Source organism: Salmo trutta, chromosome 14, assembly GCF_901001165.1.
Source record: "Salmo trutta chromosome 14, fSalTru1.1, whole genome shotgun sequence".
NCBI lineage: Eukaryota > Metazoa > Chordata > Actinopteri > Salmoniformes > Salmonidae > Salmo > Salmo trutta.
The window spans coordinates 20,546,785-20,565,599 of NC_042970.1; the positions used below are offsets into that span (position 1 = coordinate 20,546,785).

Consider the following 18,815-nt stretch of genomic DNA (forward strand, 5'->3'; position numbering starts at 1 on the left):
CAAACACCCCCTGCCACGCCCTGACAAACTACAATAACAAACAACCCCTTTTACTGGTCAGGACGTGACAGAAATGGTCGGTAATCTGTTTGTTAACTTGGCTTTCGAAGAGCTTAGAAAGACAGGGTAGGATAGATATAGGTCTGTAGCAGTTTGGGTCTAGAGTGTCACCCCCTTTGAAGAGGGGGATGACCGCGGCCCCTTTCCAATCTTTGGGAATCTCAGAAGATACGAAAGAGAGGTTGAACAGGCTAGTAATAGGAGTTGCAACAATTTCGGCAGATAATTTTAGAAAGAGAGGGTCCAGATTGTCTCGCCCTGCTGATTTGTAGGGCTCCAGATTTTGCAGTTGTTTCAGAACATCAGCTATCTGGATTTGGCTGAAGGAGAAATGTTGGGGGCTTTGGCGGGTTCTGTGCAGGGTGCTGGGCAGTTGACCGGGGTAGGGGTAGCCAGGTGGAAAGCATGGCCAGCCGTAGAGAAATGCTTATTGAAATTCTCAATTATAGTGGATTTATCGGTGGTGACAGTGTTTCCTAGCCTCAGAGCAGTGGGCAGCTGGGAGGAGGTGCTCTTATTCTCCATGGACTTTACAGTGTCCCAGAACTTTTTTGAGTTTGTACTACAGGATGCAAATTTCTGTTTGAAAAAGCTAGCCTTAGCTTTCCTAACTGCCTGTGTATATTTGTTCCTAACTTCCCTGAAAAGTTGCATATCACAGGGGCTATTCGATGCTAATGCTGAACGCCACAGGATGTTTTTGTGCTGGTCAAGGGCAGACAGGTCTGGAGTGAACCAAGGACTATATCTATTCCTAGTTCAACATTTTTTGAATGGGGTATGCTTATTTAAGATGGTGAGGAATGCACTTTTAAAGAATAATCAGGCATCATCTACTGACGGGATAAGGCCAATATCATTCCAGGATACCCCGGCCAGGTCGATTAGAAAGGCCTGCTCGCAGAAGTGTTTTAGGGAGCGTTTGACAGTGATGAGGGGTGGTCGTTTGGTCGCAGACCCATTACAGATGCAGGCAATGAGGCAGTGATCACTGAGATCTTGATTGAAAACAGCAGAGGTGTATTTGGAGGGCGAGTTAGTTAGGATGATATCTATGAGGGTGCCCGTGTTTACGGATTTGGGGTTGTACATGGTAGGTTCATTGATAATTTGTGTGAGATTGAGGGCATCAAGCTTGGATTGTAGGATGGCCGGGGTGTTAAGCATGTCCCAGTTTAGGTTACCTAGTAGCACTAGCTCAACAACTCCTCCCCTCAGTAGAGACCACATGCTTCAGTTCATGATATGCCAAATCTGCGCCTTTCTTTATAAAGTACACACAAAACTATGTGCACACCCCTTCAAATTACTGGATTTGGCTATTTCAGCCACATAAATCGAGCACACAGTCATGCAATCTGCATAGACGGACATTGGCAGTAGAATGGCCTTACTGAAGAACTCAGTGACTTTCAACGTAGCATCGTCATAGGATGCCACCTTTCCAACAAGTCAGATCGTCACATTTCTGTCCTGCTAAAGCTACCCTGGTCAACTGTAAGTGCTGTTATTGTGAAGTGGAAACATCGAGGAGCAAGAACGGCTCAGCCACGAAGTGGTAGGCCACACAAGCTCACAGAACGGGACTGCCGAGTGCTGGAGCACGCGGAGCGTTAAAAGTGTTTGTCATCGGTTGCAACACTCACTACTGAGTTCCAAACTGTAACTGGAAGCAACGTCAGCACAATAACTGTTTGTTCGGTAGCTTAATGAAATGGGTTTCCGTTGCCAAGCAGCAGCACACAAGCCTAAGATCCCCTTGCGCAATGCCAAGAATCGGCTGGAGTGGTGTAAAGCTCGCCGCCATTGGACTCTGGAGAAGTGAATTACGTTTTACCATCTGGCAGTCCGATGGACGAATCTGGGTTTAGTGAATGCCAGGACTGTCATGGTTCTAACGAGCTGTGCAGTTACCTCCCGGCTACCCAATCACCGTCTGTTACTACCCGCAACCCTCCACAGTCAGCACCAGATTCAAGCCTTCGTGGACTCCAGGGCCGCAGATTACTTCATTGATCAAGATTTCGCCAGAGAATTACAAATCTCCTGCGTGAAATGTCCCATTGGCTCAGGCCAGGTGGAATATCAGAACAAGCCCATTCTACTGCAGGTTGAGGTGAATCACTCAGAGACTTAGATTTATTTTGATCACTGCTCCCGAGAACCCCCTTATCCTAGGGTACCCCTGGCTAGCGCTACATAACCCACTATTCTCCTGGTCCATGGGACACTTACAAGACTGGGGTAAGGACTGCCAGACTAAATGTCTAAGACCCCCACCAAGAGCTTCGTCGTGTCCTCCTTCATCCATTGAAGACCGCTCTTCCTCCCGAATACTTCGACCTCCGGGAGGCCTTCAGTAAGAGGCAAGCATCCACCCTTCCCCCTCATCGACCATACGACTGTGCCATAGAACTCCTACCCGGCTCCACACTTCCCTGGGGCCGTCTGTACTCCCTCTCGAGCCCTGAAGCAGCGGTCATGGACAATTACATCCGGGAGTCACTGGAGGCAGGATTCAATCGCCCCTCTACATCACCAGCTGGTGCAGGCGTCTTCTTCATGGGTAAGAAGGATGGAGGCCTGGGTCTGTGCATCGATTACAGAGGGCTGAACCAGATTATGATCAAGAATTGTTACCCCATACCCCTGATGTCCGCTGCCTTGGAGTTGGCCCAAGGGGCCCAATTCTTCACCAAACTGGATCTCCGCAACGCTTACAATCAGGTGAGAATCAGGGAAGGAGGTGAATGGAAAACTGACTTTAACACCTAGTGTTTATCACTGGGCCACCTCCATCTCAAGGGCTTACATCTATCCTGATGGTCGTCGATCGATTCTCCAAGGCAGCCCATTTCATAGTCTTACCCAAGTTGCCTTCAGCGAAGGAGACAGCTGATTTCATGATTACCCATGTCTTTCGACTACACAGACTTCCCCAGGACATTGTCTCTGATCGGATGCCCCAGTTCATCGCACGGTATTGGAAGGCCTTCTGCTCTCTGTTGGGGGCATCGATGAGTCTCTCCTCGGGGTTCCACCCACAATCGAATGGGCAAACCAGGAGCTAGAGAAGTTCCTCTGCTGCTTCACCTCCACTCAGGCTAGCAACTGGAGCAGGTTCCTCGTCTGGGCGGAGTATGCTCATAACACACTGCCAAACTCGTCCACTGGACTGTCACCATTCGAGTGTCAGTTTGGGTTCGCCCCCTCCCTGTTTCCTGAACAAGAGGCCGAAAGCGAGGGTGCAATCGGCTGAGGCGTTCATTCAACGATGTCGTCGCACCTGGATCAGAGCGCGACCCTCTTTGCTCCGCTCCTCTGCCCGACAACATCAGGCAAACCATCACTAAAGACCTCTTCGGCTCCTCCGACCAGGTCAACGGGTGTGAATGTCAATGGGTGTGAACTCAAAACAATATCCCATAACCCACAGGTGGAAAACATGCTACTTAAGTATGATCCCCAATTAGAGACAACGATTACCAGCTGCCTCTAATTGGGAATCATACAAATCACCAACATAGAAAATCAAACCTAGAACCCCACATAGAAATAAATAAACTAGATCAACCCCCCAGTCACACCCTGACCTACTCTACCATAGAAAATAAGAGCTCTATATGGTCAGGACGTGACAGTACCCCCCCCCCCCCAAAGGTGCAGACTCCGACCGCAAAACCTGAAACGAAAAGGGAGGGTTAAGGGGGGGGGGTATCTAGTGTCGGTGGCGGCTCTGGTGCGGGGCGAAGTACCCGCTCATCCCGCGGATCCACCAGCATCAGGGGAGGCTCTGGTGCGGGACGAAGAACCTGCTCATCCTGCTGGTCCAGCCATGGACCCAGGCTGAACACTGTGCCTGGACTGGGCACCAACGCAGAAGAAGACTCTGGCCTTGGAGCTGGACTGGACGCTGTGCTTAGACTGGACATCGGCGCAGGGGAAGGCTCCGGCCATGGAGCGGGACTGGATGCTGTGCCTGGACTGGGCACCAACACAGAAGAAGACTCTGGCCTTGAAGCTGGAGGTCCCGAACCATTGACCGTCTCAGGAGGTTCCGGACCGTGGGCCGTCTCAGGAGGTTCCGGGCCGTGGACCGTCTCAGGAGGTCCCGGGCCGTGGACCGTCACAGGAGGTTCCGGGCTGTGGACCGTCTCAGGAGGTTCCGGGCCGTGGACCGTCTCAGGAGGTTCCGGGCCGTGGACTGTCTCAGAAGGTCCCGGGCCGTGGACCGTCTCAGCAGGTCCCGGGCCGTGGACCGTCACAGGAGGTTCCGGGCCGTGGACCGTCTCAGGAGGCTCCGGGCCGTGGACCGTCTCAGGAGGCTCCGGACTGTGGACCGTCGTTGGAGGTTCCGGACTGTGGAACGTCGTTGGAGGTTCCGGACTGTGAAACGTCACCGGAAGCTCTGGACTGGGAACTGTCGCCGGAAGCTCTGGACTGGGAACTGTCGCAGGAAGCTCTGGACTGGGAACTGTCGCCGGAAGCTCTGGACTGGGAACTGTCGCCGGAAGCTCTGGACTGGGAACTGTCGCTGGACTGGGAACTCTGGACTGGGAACTGTGGAGGCACACTGGAGACCTGGTGCATAAAACCAGCACAGGATATACTGGACCGTGGAGGCGCACTGGAGGTCTGGAGCGTAGAGCTGGCACAACCCGTCCTGGCTGGATGCTCACTTTAGCCCGGCAAGTGCGGGGCGCTGGCACAGGACGCACTGGGCTGTGAAGGCGCACTGGCGACACAGTGCGTATAGCTGGCGCAGGATATCCTGCACGAGGAGACGTACTGGAGACCAGGAGCGCTGAGCCGGCACAACCCGTCCTGGCTGGATGCTCACTTTCACACGGCAAGTGCAAGGAGCTGGCACAGAATGCACCGGGCTGTGGATGCGCACTGGAGACACATTGCGTTTCTCCACAAAACATGGTGCCTGGCTAGTCCCACGCTCCTCACGGCGACTGTCTTGCTCCATACACCAAACCATCCACTCTACCTCATCACTCCCCTCAACTATCTCACAATACTCCTCGCTCAGTCTCTCCCAATATTCCTCTTCGCTCTCCGACTCGCCCCTCGGCCTCGCCGACCACTCCATGTGTCCCCCCCCAAAAACCTTTTCGGGCTGTCTCTCGGGCTTCCGTTGTGGTTGCAAACCCTGGAGTCGTCGTTGATCCTCCTTTGCTGCCTCCGCCTGCTTCCATGGCAGGCTCTTGTTTCCTGCCATGATCTCCTCCTACATCCAGGAAGTCCTCCACTCCCTTCTCTCCCGTGCCCAGGATCCCTGCTCCTCCTAGTCACGCTGCTTGGTCCTGGTTTGATGGGATATTCTGTCATGTTCGTTGGAATGATCGGGCCAAGGCGCAGCGTGAGTAGCGTTCCACATCTTTATTAATAAAGAGAAACTTAGCAAAAATACAAAACAAACAATAAATGAATAAACAAACCGTGACTACAGAGATGCTACGTGCACTAACTCAAAACAATATCCCATAACCCACAGGTGGAAAACATGCTACTTAAGTATGATCCCCAATTAGAGACAACGATTACCAGCTGCCTCTAATTGGGAATCATACAAATCACCAACATAGAAAATCAAACCTAGAACCCCACACAGAAATAAATAACCTACATCAAACCCCGTCACGCCCTGACCTACTCTACCATAGAAAATAAGAGCTCTCTATGGTCAGGACGTGACAGCTACACTGTCTGGCGTCTGTTGGAGGCTCGCCGGGTTCAAGGGAACCTGCAGTACCTGGTGGACAGGGAGAGCTACGATCCCAAGGAGCGGCATGGGTCCCGGCCCGGGACATCCTGGATCCGGGTCTAGTAAGAGACTTCAACCGACTACGTGGTGGATGTCAGGACTCCGCGGCTGGAGCCTGGAGCCACTCCTAGGGTGGGGGGAGGGTACTGTCATGGTTCCTCTGGGCACCAGAGGGCGGCAGAGACCGCACTAGAGACTTTCTTTGTTACTCAGATGTTGCTTATCATTTCATTATGATTTCCCTTTAAAAATAGGTGTTTTCTGTCATTGTTTGCAGAAGCTTGATTTCGGTTGCCCTGTGTGTCGCCTGAGTAAGTTATCTAGTCCTAGTGTTTTTTTTTCAGTATTACTGTGATCCTTCTGTTACCTTATTTTTCGAAAAGTATTTATGTTTTCCTAAACCATTGATTCTTCATCTGGTCCATTCTCTGCACCTGGGTCCAACCCCACCACGTCACAAGGACAACGCTACCTGCCCCAATGCATAATGCCAACTGTCAAGTTTGGTGGAGGAATAATAGTCTCGGGCTGTTTTTCATGATTCTGTGCTTCCAACTTTGCGGCAACAATTTGGGGAAGGCCCTTTACTGTGTCAGCATGACAATGCCCCTGTGCACAAAGCGAGGTCCATACAGAAATGGTTTGTTGAGATTGGTGTGGAAGAACTTGACTGGCCTGCACAGAGCCCTGACCTCAACCCCATCGAACACCTTTGGGATGAATTGGAATGCTGACTGCGAGTCAGGCCTAATTGCCCAACATCAGTGCCCGGCCTCACTAATGCTCTTGTGGCTGAATGGAAGCAAGTCCTCGCAGCAATTTCCCAACGTCTAGTGGAAAGCCTTTCCAGAAGAGTGGAGGCTGTTATAGCAGCAGAGGGGGAGACCAACTCCATATTAATGCCCATGATTTTGGAATGAGATGGGTTTTTTTAAAGGACAATCACTTCCATACCATAACTACTTTTTCCACTGTGTGAGACATTGAATACTCTTGATATACATTTTCTCCACAAGAGGGCTTCTCAGCCCTTTTAACTTCCCTGGCCTCATCAATAGTTGTACTCAGGCCAGAATTCAGGCATAACCAGCTACCCAGCAGCTTTATCAACAGCCCATCCCTACCTCTTGGCAAACCCAAGCTCTTTCAAATGGTTTACATATGACCTGAGAATAAAATCTGTCTATTTTAAAGAATTCAACATAATTAGAGTAAACCTTGACCTAAAATCGAATGTTATTTTTTACATGCTTCGTAAACAACTGGCGTAGACTAACCACGAAATGCTTACTTACGGGGCCATTCCTAACAATGAAGGAAAACAAATACATAATAGCACAAGGAATAAATACACAATGAGTAACGATAACTTGGCTACATACACAGGGTACCAGTACCAAGCTAATTGAGGTAGATAATTACAGGGTAAATTGACTAGGCGACAGCATAGATAATAAGCAGCAGCATATGTGACGAGTCAAAAGAGTTAGTGCAAAGAGGATCATCAATGCAGATTGTCCAGGTAGCTATTTGGTTATTAACTATTTAGTAGCGTTATGACTTGGGGGTAGAAGCTGTTCAGGGTCCTGTTGGTGCATTGGTACCGCTGGCTGTGCGGAGTCCTTTGACACCGCCTGGTAAAGAGGTCCTGGATGGCAGCGAGCTCGGTCCCAGTGATTTTATTTTGCCCCAAGTTTTCTGATTTAATTTATTTTCATAAAAAGGTTTTTCGTTGTTGGACATAAGACTGTAAAATTACCAGGAAATCAAATCAAAGTGATTTTAATTTAAGAAATCTGTTCCCAAGTATTCCCACGCATAAATAGAGCAATAATGTGATTGTATGTAATCAATGTTTTTGTCACATACTATATCTGTTTGGGCTTCTTCAGTCAATTTGCAGGTTACTAATTATTTATAATTATTTCAGCCCCCTAACATCCGCTCAATAAAAAATCAGTCTGTGGCTTAATGTAATTGGGGACCCCTGATCTACAGCATGTCTCTTTCTATCTCCCTTCCATACCAAAAATATGTTTTTTTAAGAACTGGGGTATTTCTGGGCATAATTCAATCTTAACTAAAGCACAATTGAAATAGTTGAAATGCACATTTTGATCATTTTAAGCAGAATATTACAACCAAATGAAACTGGGAATGGATAACTTAGCCCTTTTCATTTCAACAACAGTCAATAAAACATAAGGTACTACAGTATATAATATATTATTTCATTCCTTCAACATAAAAAAAGCAGGAAAACACTGACATTCAACAGAATTCCACAAGCAATCATAGATCCACTTCAATTCCATAAACCTACAGTATACTATATGTTTACATGGAAATGTGCAACAATAAAACATTACCAATAGTTAAATTGCCCTTCCTAACCCCAACTTCATCAATCAACCTTTATTGAAACAAAGGTCAATTACATTGACAAAGGAAAACATTTGAGAAGACCTTGGTGATTATTTCAGTTATCATAAAAGCATCCCTTTAAAGTTTAAGTTCTTCAACTAATCATCAGTGTTTTGTTTTTGTGAAAACGAACTGATGCCATGGCGATGCTGAAACCAAGGTTATTGTAGCACTGTTGTGAGAACACTGTGTTCTATTCAGTACACTTCAGCCTTGTGCTGGCTTTATCTGTAGAGTGCCATGGATGCGCTCTGGTACAAACACATGTAGGAGTCACACAGCAGCCTGCGGACAGGCTCTCCAGCCTGGGAGGGGTCAGCCCACACTAGCTCCTCCTCTGACTGAGACAGGAAGTCACCCACCTCGGGACAAGCCCTGATCTCTGGAATGTTGTAGCCACTGTGGTCATCACCTGTAGAGGGGGCAGATGATTATTTATCTGAGTGGAAGATAAATAAGACTAGACATATGTCAGGGTGCAGTGTTATCTCAACATCAAGTCAGGAGGTTCAGAGACAAAGCATGTTACTGGATATCTAGTGAACAGGAAAGACAAATAACATCACAAAGCATGGAACAGTCTGCAATTGCACATTCATGATTATTTGTTCAGCACCTCGGGAGAAATTAATATAGTAGTATGTTCTTCCTTTTAGATTGTTTTACCAACCCGATGCCATTAACACACATCCAATGAATAGGTTTTAAAATAAACAGTGCTTCAACAGACTTGTGATGGCAATAGACTAAATTCTTATATATCAAATAATTGTGTTCTTTATGGTCAATCTCACCACATCTGTCTGCCATGCTGTCGAAGAAGAGCCAAGAGCGAGGGCCAAGCCCATACTTCACAAAAGACACATAGTGGCTGGTATGGATGCAGAGCACAGCGAACAACTGCATCATGTGCCTGGGTAAAGGGGCATCTGCCGGAACCTCCGCTGGCACTGCCAGGGCTCTAGGGCAGTGGCCCTTCCGAGACGGATGAGTGTGCACCTGTCACAAAGGGAGAAGTGGAGATGGAGGAGGGGAAGAGGCGAAGTAGAGAGGGAGATTCAGTGTGATAAAGAAATCAATACACTTGCAGGTAGAAAATATGTAAATCAAACAGTAATGCTGCTTAACGGTGTCTACCTGTGTCTTGCAAGTAGTGCAGTACTGTTTGACTCTTCCTGGCTGGAGCTTGCGGTCCTGTAGGCACTGGGGGCACTCATACTCTGCCAAACGCCCACAGAGGAAGCACTCTCGGGGGGCTGATGGGAGAAAGAAGGTGGGAAGCTATCACTCAACCTGAAGACAGTTTACTATGGCAAGCTATGCTTAGGGAGTTACTGTATGGCCTTTAATTCATAGTTAGATACGTGGCAGACGTGTGACCAGCGTTTTGCAAAAACACTCTGTCAGTCTTCATTACATTGACTGATGGTGTAACTCACAGTTGTACAGAAGATCTGTGATGTCAAGCTCTGTTGAGGGGATGATGTGGGGGAACATCTTGTACTTTTTCCCAAACCTTGGCATCTGGACCATGAGACAGGATGGGATCTGAGGGATATATCAGAAACATTAAACATTAGAGCAAAGGGATTGCCTTCCAAAAAAAACATGGGCGGCCTACAAGGCCTCGTAAACATAGCTCCTTAGATAACCTTGCACAGTATCACCAACCTCCTCAAACTTGAGGCCACAAGACAGGAAGGAGGTATCCAGCAGCTGCTGAACCGTGGGAGTCTGTGTCACCTGCTCCTTATCCAGAATAATCTGGAATGTGTAGGCATCCTGAGATGTGTCATTATTCAATCTGAGACCCAGAGAACAATCAAGCTAAGCAACTCAATCATGGCAGAGTGACCAAACAGAAACTCAGAAAAAAGTCCAGACAATTAGAATGGAGATGAACAGAGTGAGGAGGGGAAGCAAGGAGCAATAAGTAGCCTACAGAATAACCTGCAAGAAAGAGAAAGATATGGGTCAGGAGGTCAAATAGAGCAGCAGAGAAAGGTGACTGGTTCAAACCTGAGTTTAAGCAATGGCTCCATGCACAGCACCCGCTGTAGAAGGATTGTGATGAACTCTTCAGGGTCTGCAGGGAGGCAGGATAACACCATTTGGAGAAATCAGAGACACTGCTGCCACTTAAAAATGATAATTTAGACATAATTTCCCTTAGCTGGTATCACATTTATGTTAAGAGTCCCATAGAAACAACACTATGAGAAGTGTGTGAGTACCTTTCTCTTCTGTTACAAAGGTGTCACAGCCGAGTTGCTTGCGGAAGTTCATTACACTCTCAGCAGGCACAAAACCTTGTCTGTGGATTACACACACTGATGTCACTCTCAGTGGCCACACGGAAATACACACAACACATGGAAATGCACATTCATATACTGGGCCTGAACATACACTACCAATGTGCCAGAATAATACCAGACATGCATTGAGAGAAGGCTTTTTCTTTACATTTACATTTACGTCATTTAGCAGACGCTCTTATCCAGAGCGACTTACAAATTGGAGTTAACCCACTGTTCCCCGGTAGGTCATCATTGTTAATAAGTCAGTTAACCCACTGTTCCCCAGTAGGTCATCATTGTTAATAAGTCAGTTAAATCTCTGTTCCCCAGTAGGTCATCATTGTTAATAAGTCAGTTAAATCTCTGTTCCCCGGTAGGTCATCATTGTTAATAAGTCAGTTAACCCACTGTTCCCCAGTAGGTCATCATTGTTAATAAGTCAGTTAACCCACTGTTCCCCAGTAGGTCATCATTGTTAATAAGTCAGTTAAATCTCTGTTCCCCAGTAGGTCATCATTGTTAATAAGTCAGTTAAATCTCTGTTCCCCGGTAGGTCATCATTGTTAATAAGTCAGTTAACCCACTGTTCCCCAGTAGGTCATCATTGTTAATAAGTCAGTTAAATCTCTGTTCCCCAGTAGGTCATCATTGTTAATAAGTCAGTTAAATCTCTGTTCCCCGGTAGGTCATCATTGTAAATAAGTCAGTTAACCCACTGTTCCCCGGTAGGTCATCATTGTTAATAAGTCAGTTAACCCACTGTTCCCCGGTAGGTCATCATTGTTAATAAGTCAGTTAACCCACTGTTCCCCGGTAGGTCAACATTATAAATAAGTTAAGAACAAATTCTGATTTACAATGACGGCTCAACGCTCTAACCACTAGACTACCTGCAAGGAAGTTGAAATTAAGTTATTTTGAAGTCATTGAAAAAACTACCGGAAAATACATATTTTCAACTTTCACTTTCAACTATAAAGTATATTGGATGTTGGGCATAGTCTTATTTTCAACATCTTTTCAATTACATTTTGCTAGGTGGGATAGCCCAATGTCAAAACACAGTTTTGACGTGTCTAAATCAATAACTAATATGCAGAAACAGTTTGTGATATACTGAAAACCCGAAACATAAAATGTACTATATACACAAACATCTGCCACAATAATCATATTACTTGTAATTTTTTAAACAAGCACCTTATAAACTGCACAAGCACCAAAAACACTGTTGTTTTGACAAGTAGCAATAAATCACTGATATCGATTAGGGGGGAAATCAGGTTGTACGTGCTGTTGAAACTAACACAACCTAAAAAACACATGGAAATCTTTCTCAGTCTGGGTAGATTACAATGTCATAACGCCCTTATTTTGAAGAGCAGTTGATAATACAGGCACGCCTGAGGGTCAAGAGGATCTAGAAAACTGCAAGTACAGAATGTTTATACCGGCGCAAACAGTTAACGATGTCTTTCCTCAGAGAGCGAGATATGCTCTGTTCTGTGTCAGCTGGTTTGTGGCAAACACTGTCCAGGGTCATGGATGAGCTGAACAGACTGTGGAAAGATGTATTACCTTTGTTAGCTTGGCAGTGGTCTTGGCGCAGCATTAAGTCATTCTTACAAGAAACTGGGCTCAACAAAAAATGATGCTCAACAGTGTAAAATTGTCATACAGCTATGAGTTAGGAACAATGAGCTAGAGGAAGTAAGTTTACCTGAAGAGAGTGGCATCGAGGTAGCAGGAGTTGTAGTGCCCCTGGATCCCCTTCATCTTGCCCACGAGCAAAGACAAGGCTTCCGACTCAGGGATAGGAGGGACATTCTCATCGGTTTCCTCCAATGGAGTGACTGATGCAAACCACACAAAAACATAAAGTACCACTTATATAATAGAAATACAACTGATGAATGCTTTATATTTGCTGTTGGTTGGTGTTTGATTCATTGTGTGTATGGTTTATGGCTACCCGGACTATTTGCATTGTGCGCCCCCCCCCCAACCCCTCTTTTTACTCTGCTGCTACTCTCTGTTTATCATATATGCATAGTCCCTTTAACTATACATTCATGTACATACTACCTCAATTGGGCCGACCAACCAGTGCTCCCGCACATTGGCTAACCGGGCTATCTGCATTGTGTCCCACCCACCACCCGCCAACCCCTCTTTTACGCTACTGCTAGTCTCTGTTCATCATATATGCATAGTCACTTTAACCATATCTACATGTACTTACTACCTCAATCAGCCTGACTAACCGGTGTCTGTATGTAGCCTCGCTACTGTTATAGACTCGCTACTGTATATAGTCTGTCTTTTTACTGTTGTTTTATTTCTTTACCAACCTATTGTTCACCTAATACCTTTTTTGCACTATTGGTTAGAGCCTGTAAGTAAGCATTTCACTGTAAGGTCTACCTGTTGTATTCAGCGCACGTGACAAATACACTTTTATTTGATGTGTGGGGTGCAAACCAATGCTTATAAGGCTATTATTACAACGGCACAACCTGAGATTACCGACACTGTTTCTGCATGTCTTAGTGTTAGGAAGGACCTATACAAGTAGTGTCTAACCTGGGAGGATATTTGTGGCTTTGAGGGTCTCCTTTTCAGAGCGGGGACATAGGAACCTTCCATCTGGACTGCACTTTGTTAGGGGCAGAAATAAGGCCCTGCCCCCTTTACAAGTGAAATACCGCTGGCCTCCATACGTCCCGTCTGAGCAATTATTCACCTCATAATCCTGATGGCAAAAGAGTTGCTGAGGAATCAAATCTGATTGAGATATTGAAATCTCAGAAAGGAGAATAGGTAAGCTCAATAACATTGCTTAAACAGTTCACGTTACACTCACCAGCTCAATTCCGGCCCAGTCGTTTTTATTTTCTGAAAGGACGCCCATCCACTGGATTACCCCATATACAGTGATCCCAGTGTTGGACGTTACCTCCACCAGGGATCCCACATCAAAAGTGTGGTGTGACAGGCTTTCGGGTGGGGTGACACTCTCGTCTACTTGGTTTATATCTCTCACTTGTCGTCCACGAGATCCCATATTAGGCATGGAGTTGACACGTGACACCGCCTTTCTGTTTAGACCTGGGGGAGAAGAAGTTGAAGAGGGGTAAGAATGACGGATCACATGGTTTCTGTCCTTGTCACAAGACCCATGTCATGAGACTGATCTGTGGTAAACATGTCTATCTCCATAAGAGGTATGTAGAGAGCTCAGAGCATGTGATGATCTCTGCTGCTACATTCCAGAGCACCTGGGCCAGTTTAACCAGTTCTGTACAAGGAACCGCACTTTGCCCACTGTCTAGCCACAGGTGCTGCTCATTGCCGTCCAATAACGTGTAGCACTTATATTTTAGCATTTCTTTCTGATAAGGGGGAGGCGGGTGGAAGGGTATTTTGCTTGCAGGTGCCCCAATGCGCAGCAAGTCCTAAAATGATGATAACCGTTCGAAGAATTATGTCTTTGCAAAGCACGTTTGAAATGAGAGCCCAAAGCCACTGGGTTCTGAAAGCTGATATTCTTTCCTGGCACCATTGCTGTGCTTTTTACAAGAAAACAAGTAAAGTTTGTAATGGGTTTAAAGACTAGAAAAGCCAGGTAAATGTGTCATATTTAGTAAATAAATACATGTAGGCCTATGTGCTTGCTTACTGATCAATGAGAATGCATGGGGATTGAACACCAGCAAGTAAACATGCACTACTGACCCTCTGAATGACTGTCTTTCCAGCGAGGGCCAAGGCCTACAGAGTACGCTGGGACAACCTGGACAATGTCTGCTGCACTGAACAGGGGAAGAGGGGCGGGCTTCTTAGATGACACTGTTTGATTAGAGTCTTGCTGAAATGGAAAGGAAAAAATAGATTAAGTAAACACAATCCATATACAGTAGCAATGCTGAGTTTTTTTTTACTGGTAAGCCAGAAATACAACAAAACGCATTCGAGCAACTGCAAATTCCTCAGTTAAGTTTCAGATGTTACGTAAAAGTTATGTGCTATAACTAATCCGATAACATTATGGATCTTCCCCTGATGCCTCGTTCACACCTACAGTGTCGTTGTGCAAAATAGTACGCAGCATCATCTGGATATATGTGCAACAACAAAGTAAAACAGTAAAACAACCTTCTGCTACCATTTCTGTCAAGCTGTCTATGCATACAGTTTGACGCATACATTTGATAAATCCAAATATGTACCATACAGAATGCACTGCAACTGCCTCTGCAACGCAATGCTGCAAGGCAAACGCAGCGTTCCATTGGAAATGAATGTACTTCTGGTGTACCAAAATGCAATGACGCTGTCGGTGTGATCGCAGCGTGAGAGACATTCTTGTCTCCTGCTGTCACTTCCTGAAACTCATGTAAATCAATGAGAGGTTCAGGTGTACTTGACATGTACAGTTTACAGTGTCTGTCATACTGTGTAATCATTAGGCTACATTTTTTAATTATCGATGAGAGGATCAAAGACAGTAGAAATTCCTGATTATTTGCTTATACATTGGACAAAATGCTAAAAGTCATTCCACTTTCTCTATGGCAGTGTCTATGCTGATATGGACTTACCAGATACCAGATTTATATAAGTTGCATACTTACTACAAACTCAACCTCAAAGCCCAGCATCAGCAGGTCCCCTTGGTTCTCCTTCTTACCGATCAGCATTAGGTTCCTAACCAGCCCTGGTTGGTGACCCTTCTTGTGCTTAACTACCACCAGGTCATCCTGAGACAGCACACAGATAGCCAAAAAAAGCTGGGGGTTACACAGGAGCTCCAGGCGTTTGCTGGAGGGGGACACAAAGAGCAGCAGCTGGGCCTGGTGGCAGGTGAGGGGGTATGTGTCCTCCATCTTCACCATGCCCCCACTCTTAGGGTTAGCCCCACTGCTGCCACCTCCGTACAACAGTCCCATCAGCTCTCCCTTCTGCATCTCTGCCTCCACACGGCCAATACATCCTCTGGCGAAGCCTTTTCTCGCCTTCCCACGTGTCACTATAAAGAACTTGTCCTTCCCTTCTCTTTTTGATTCCATCCCTCTTCTAAAGTGCACAATATTCCCGCTGACAAGCAATGCAGACGTTGTGTGACTAGAAGCCACCCTGTCAGGGAAAGAAGTAAAGTAAGTATTATTGTATCCTTCTGATCATTCACTTGTATTACGAGAATGTGAATTCACAGCCATTCCATTGTGCTGTCACACTCAAAAGCATGGCTTTAAATACTCTAATTTACAAACAAGTGACAGATAGGTAGAAACAAGGAATGTAAAATGACTTCCTTTATACATTATTTGGGTATACACAGCTTTTGAAATCAATTCCGTTTAGGATATTTTTTTGTCGTGACTTTTGGCAGTTTTTTAACGATAATTTAACATCAATCTCGGTGGTAACACTTTGTAAGGGTTTTATCACATTGTTTCAACAAAATAAGATACATCTGTACTACCTGTACACACTGGCAACAATGTATCTCTAGTAATTGTCTTTTAATACTAAAATGTAATTGAGTCGATCTTACTGACCGTTTTTCCAAGTCTTTGAAGAGCAGTTACTCCGAAGTACTACACACATTCGATTGCAAGGTAAACTAAATCCTCGCGACGGTAGCTCGGAATAAGGAAGTCATTCAGCCCAGTTAACTGATACTGTAGCTCTGTGACCGAACACGCCCGTTTTATACTGTTGTCTATCTGACAGAGACAATTCAGCATGTAGATCGTGATTTTTCTTCATGGTAATATTGCGTCAGAGAATTCACAAATTATCATTAGGATTTGGGTAACGTTATATCCAGCTACATGATAGTGGTTATTTGCTAGGCAAGTAGCTGTTACTTATTGTATCAGTCACAGAAAATTGCAGGTTGTCAATCACAGTGTCCCAAATAATTTAACAGTATCAAGACAGGGTAGCCTACTCGGGTATTTAAACTTCAATGTGGGGTAATGTTAACGTTACCACTCTTATGATGTACAATATAATATCCCCCTCCCCATGAGTGACAGAGGGAATATCAGCTATGCGCATATTTTAAACATATTTTATATTTTAAACATGTATGCCCTAGGCCTATTGTTAGAAACAAAAACACCATCTGGTCATAACCTTGGTCGGTCACACCGCGTGTTGTTGTGGTGGTGCAGCAAGATAAAATGAGCTAGCTAGCTGTTAGCTAACTAACGTTCATTAGCTAGCTGTGTTAGCTAGCTCATTGAAAACTCTTGATTGCAGGCAGTTGAAGAAAATATATTCTTCCTCTGTCACCCACCAGGTGAAAAACATATTTTAAATAATTGTTCGGATTATATAATCAAATAAAATGCCATTAACCATGAGAAAGATTTTGGGCACTTGACAGCTGCTCTTCATCTGATGAAAATTAAACCGCTGCATTGTCAGTTTAGACGCGGGGCTGGAGAAGGGGGGCTAGGTACGTTTAAAGTTGTGATTGACAGATCAGGAGAAATATGTTCTTTAATTAACATATATTTAAGCAAAAAGGCACGAGGGGGTGTGGCATATGGCGAATATACCACGGCTAAGGGTTGTTCTTAGGCACAAGGCATAGCAGAGTGCGTGGACACAGCCTTTTGCCGTGGTATATTGGGCATACCACAAACCCAAGGTGCCTTATTGCTATAATAAACTGGTTACCAACGTAATTAGAGCAGTAAAAATAAATGTTTTGTCATACCCGTAGTATATGGTCTGATATACCACGGCTGTCAGCCAATCAGCACCCAGTTTATAATTTAAAATAAATTCACATATATATTCTATGATATGATCAAGTTATATATTTCATAAATATGTTCTGGACATATGTAAATATATTTTGAATTCCCAGCATGTATGTACATACAGTGCTTCTTTCAGAAAGTATTCACAACTCTTGACTTTTCCACACACATCTTGTTGTTACAAAGTGGGATTAAAATTGATTTAATAGCAAACATGTTGGTCAACGATCAACACAAAATAATCTGTAATGTCAGTGAAAGAAAAATGTTAACATTTGTAAAAAAAAATCATGAAAAATAAAACACTAGTACTGGATATCTTGATTAGATAACTATTCAAACCACTGAGTCAATACATGTTAGAGTCCCCTTTGGCAGCGATTACAGCTGTGAATCTTTCTGGGTAAATCTCTTAAAAGCTTTTCACACCTGGATTGTGAAACATTTGCCCATTATTCTTTTCAAAATTATTCAAGCTCTGTCAAATCGGTTGTTGATCATGGCTAGACAACCATTTTCAGGTCTTGCCATAGATTTTCAAGCAGATTTAAGTCAAAACTGTAACTCAGCCACTCAGGAACATTCACTGTCTTCTTGGTAAGCAACTCCAGTGTAGATTTGGCCATGCTCAAAGGGATATTCAATGTCTGCTTTTTTATTTTTTACCCATCTACAAAATAGGTGCCCTTCTTTGCGAGGCATTGGAAAACTTCCTTGGTCTTTTTCGCCGAATATGTGTTTGAAATTCGCTGCTTGAGCGTGGGATACAGAGATGAGGTAGCCATTCAAAATTATCTAAAACACTATTATTGCACACTGTGAGTCCATGCAATTTATGTGACTTGTTAAGCCAAGTTTTACTCCTGAACTTACTTAGGATTGCCCTAACAAAGGGGTTGAATACTTATTGACTCAATACATTTCAGTTTTTCATTTTTAATTAATTTCTACAAATGTTGAAAAACAATTCCAATTTGACATTACAGGATATTTTATGTAGGCAGGCCAGTCAATTGTTTTTCTCAATTTAATCAATTTTAAATTCAGGCTGTAACGCAACAAAATGTGGAAAAAGTCAAGGGGTGTGAATACTTTGAAGGCACTGTATATTATAATACATTCATTTTCCATATGGGCTGGCCAGCGACATTATCCATCACCCAGGAATATGTGGTTAGTCATCTGTCATAATTATGGTTTTGTATTATTCTCGATAACAGAAAGTTTCATAAATTTTGTTCTCAAGTCATTATGATACTGTTTAGTCTTTTTATAGTGGCGTTGGAGGTGTATATTTGCTTGTCAATCTTCCTATGACATCAGCCCTTAGGCACATTCTCTACTCCGAAGAGGCCCTGGCTAGTAGGAGGGTATGTGTTGTAAGGAAGGTGTTGCGCACACATTGTAATACTTTGGGGCTGCTGATTAACAAGCTAAAGAGTTAAAACCAACAATGAAAACATAGACACATGCCTTTAA

At 44.7% G+C, this 18,815-nt stretch overlaps 1 protein-coding gene across 1 annotated transcript; it reads right to left on the reverse strand.

The window, feature by feature from the left end:
* Positions 1-7,992: 7,992 nt before the first annotated feature.
* Positions 7,993-16,388, reverse strand: cyld2 (cylindromatosis (turban tumor syndrome) 2). The gene is made up of 14 exons (XM_029774826.1): positions 16,119-16,388; positions 15,192-15,693; positions 14,293-14,425; positions 13,421-13,665; positions 13,141-13,309; positions 12,278-12,410; positions 12,009-12,116; positions 10,492-10,571; positions 10,277-10,343; positions 9,929-10,061; positions 9,697-9,805; positions 9,395-9,513; positions 9,052-9,256; positions 7,993-8,669 (listed from the first exon to the last, which is right to left on the reverse strand). Exons 2-14 carry the CDS (start codon positions 15,624-15,626, stop codon positions 8,482-8,484), a joined length of 2,124 nt encoding a protein of 707 aa, XP_029630686.1. The 5' UTR covers positions 15,627-15,693; positions 16,119-16,388; the 3' UTR covers positions 7,993-8,481.
* Between the last annotated feature and the right edge of the window lie 2,427 nt (positions 16,389-18,815).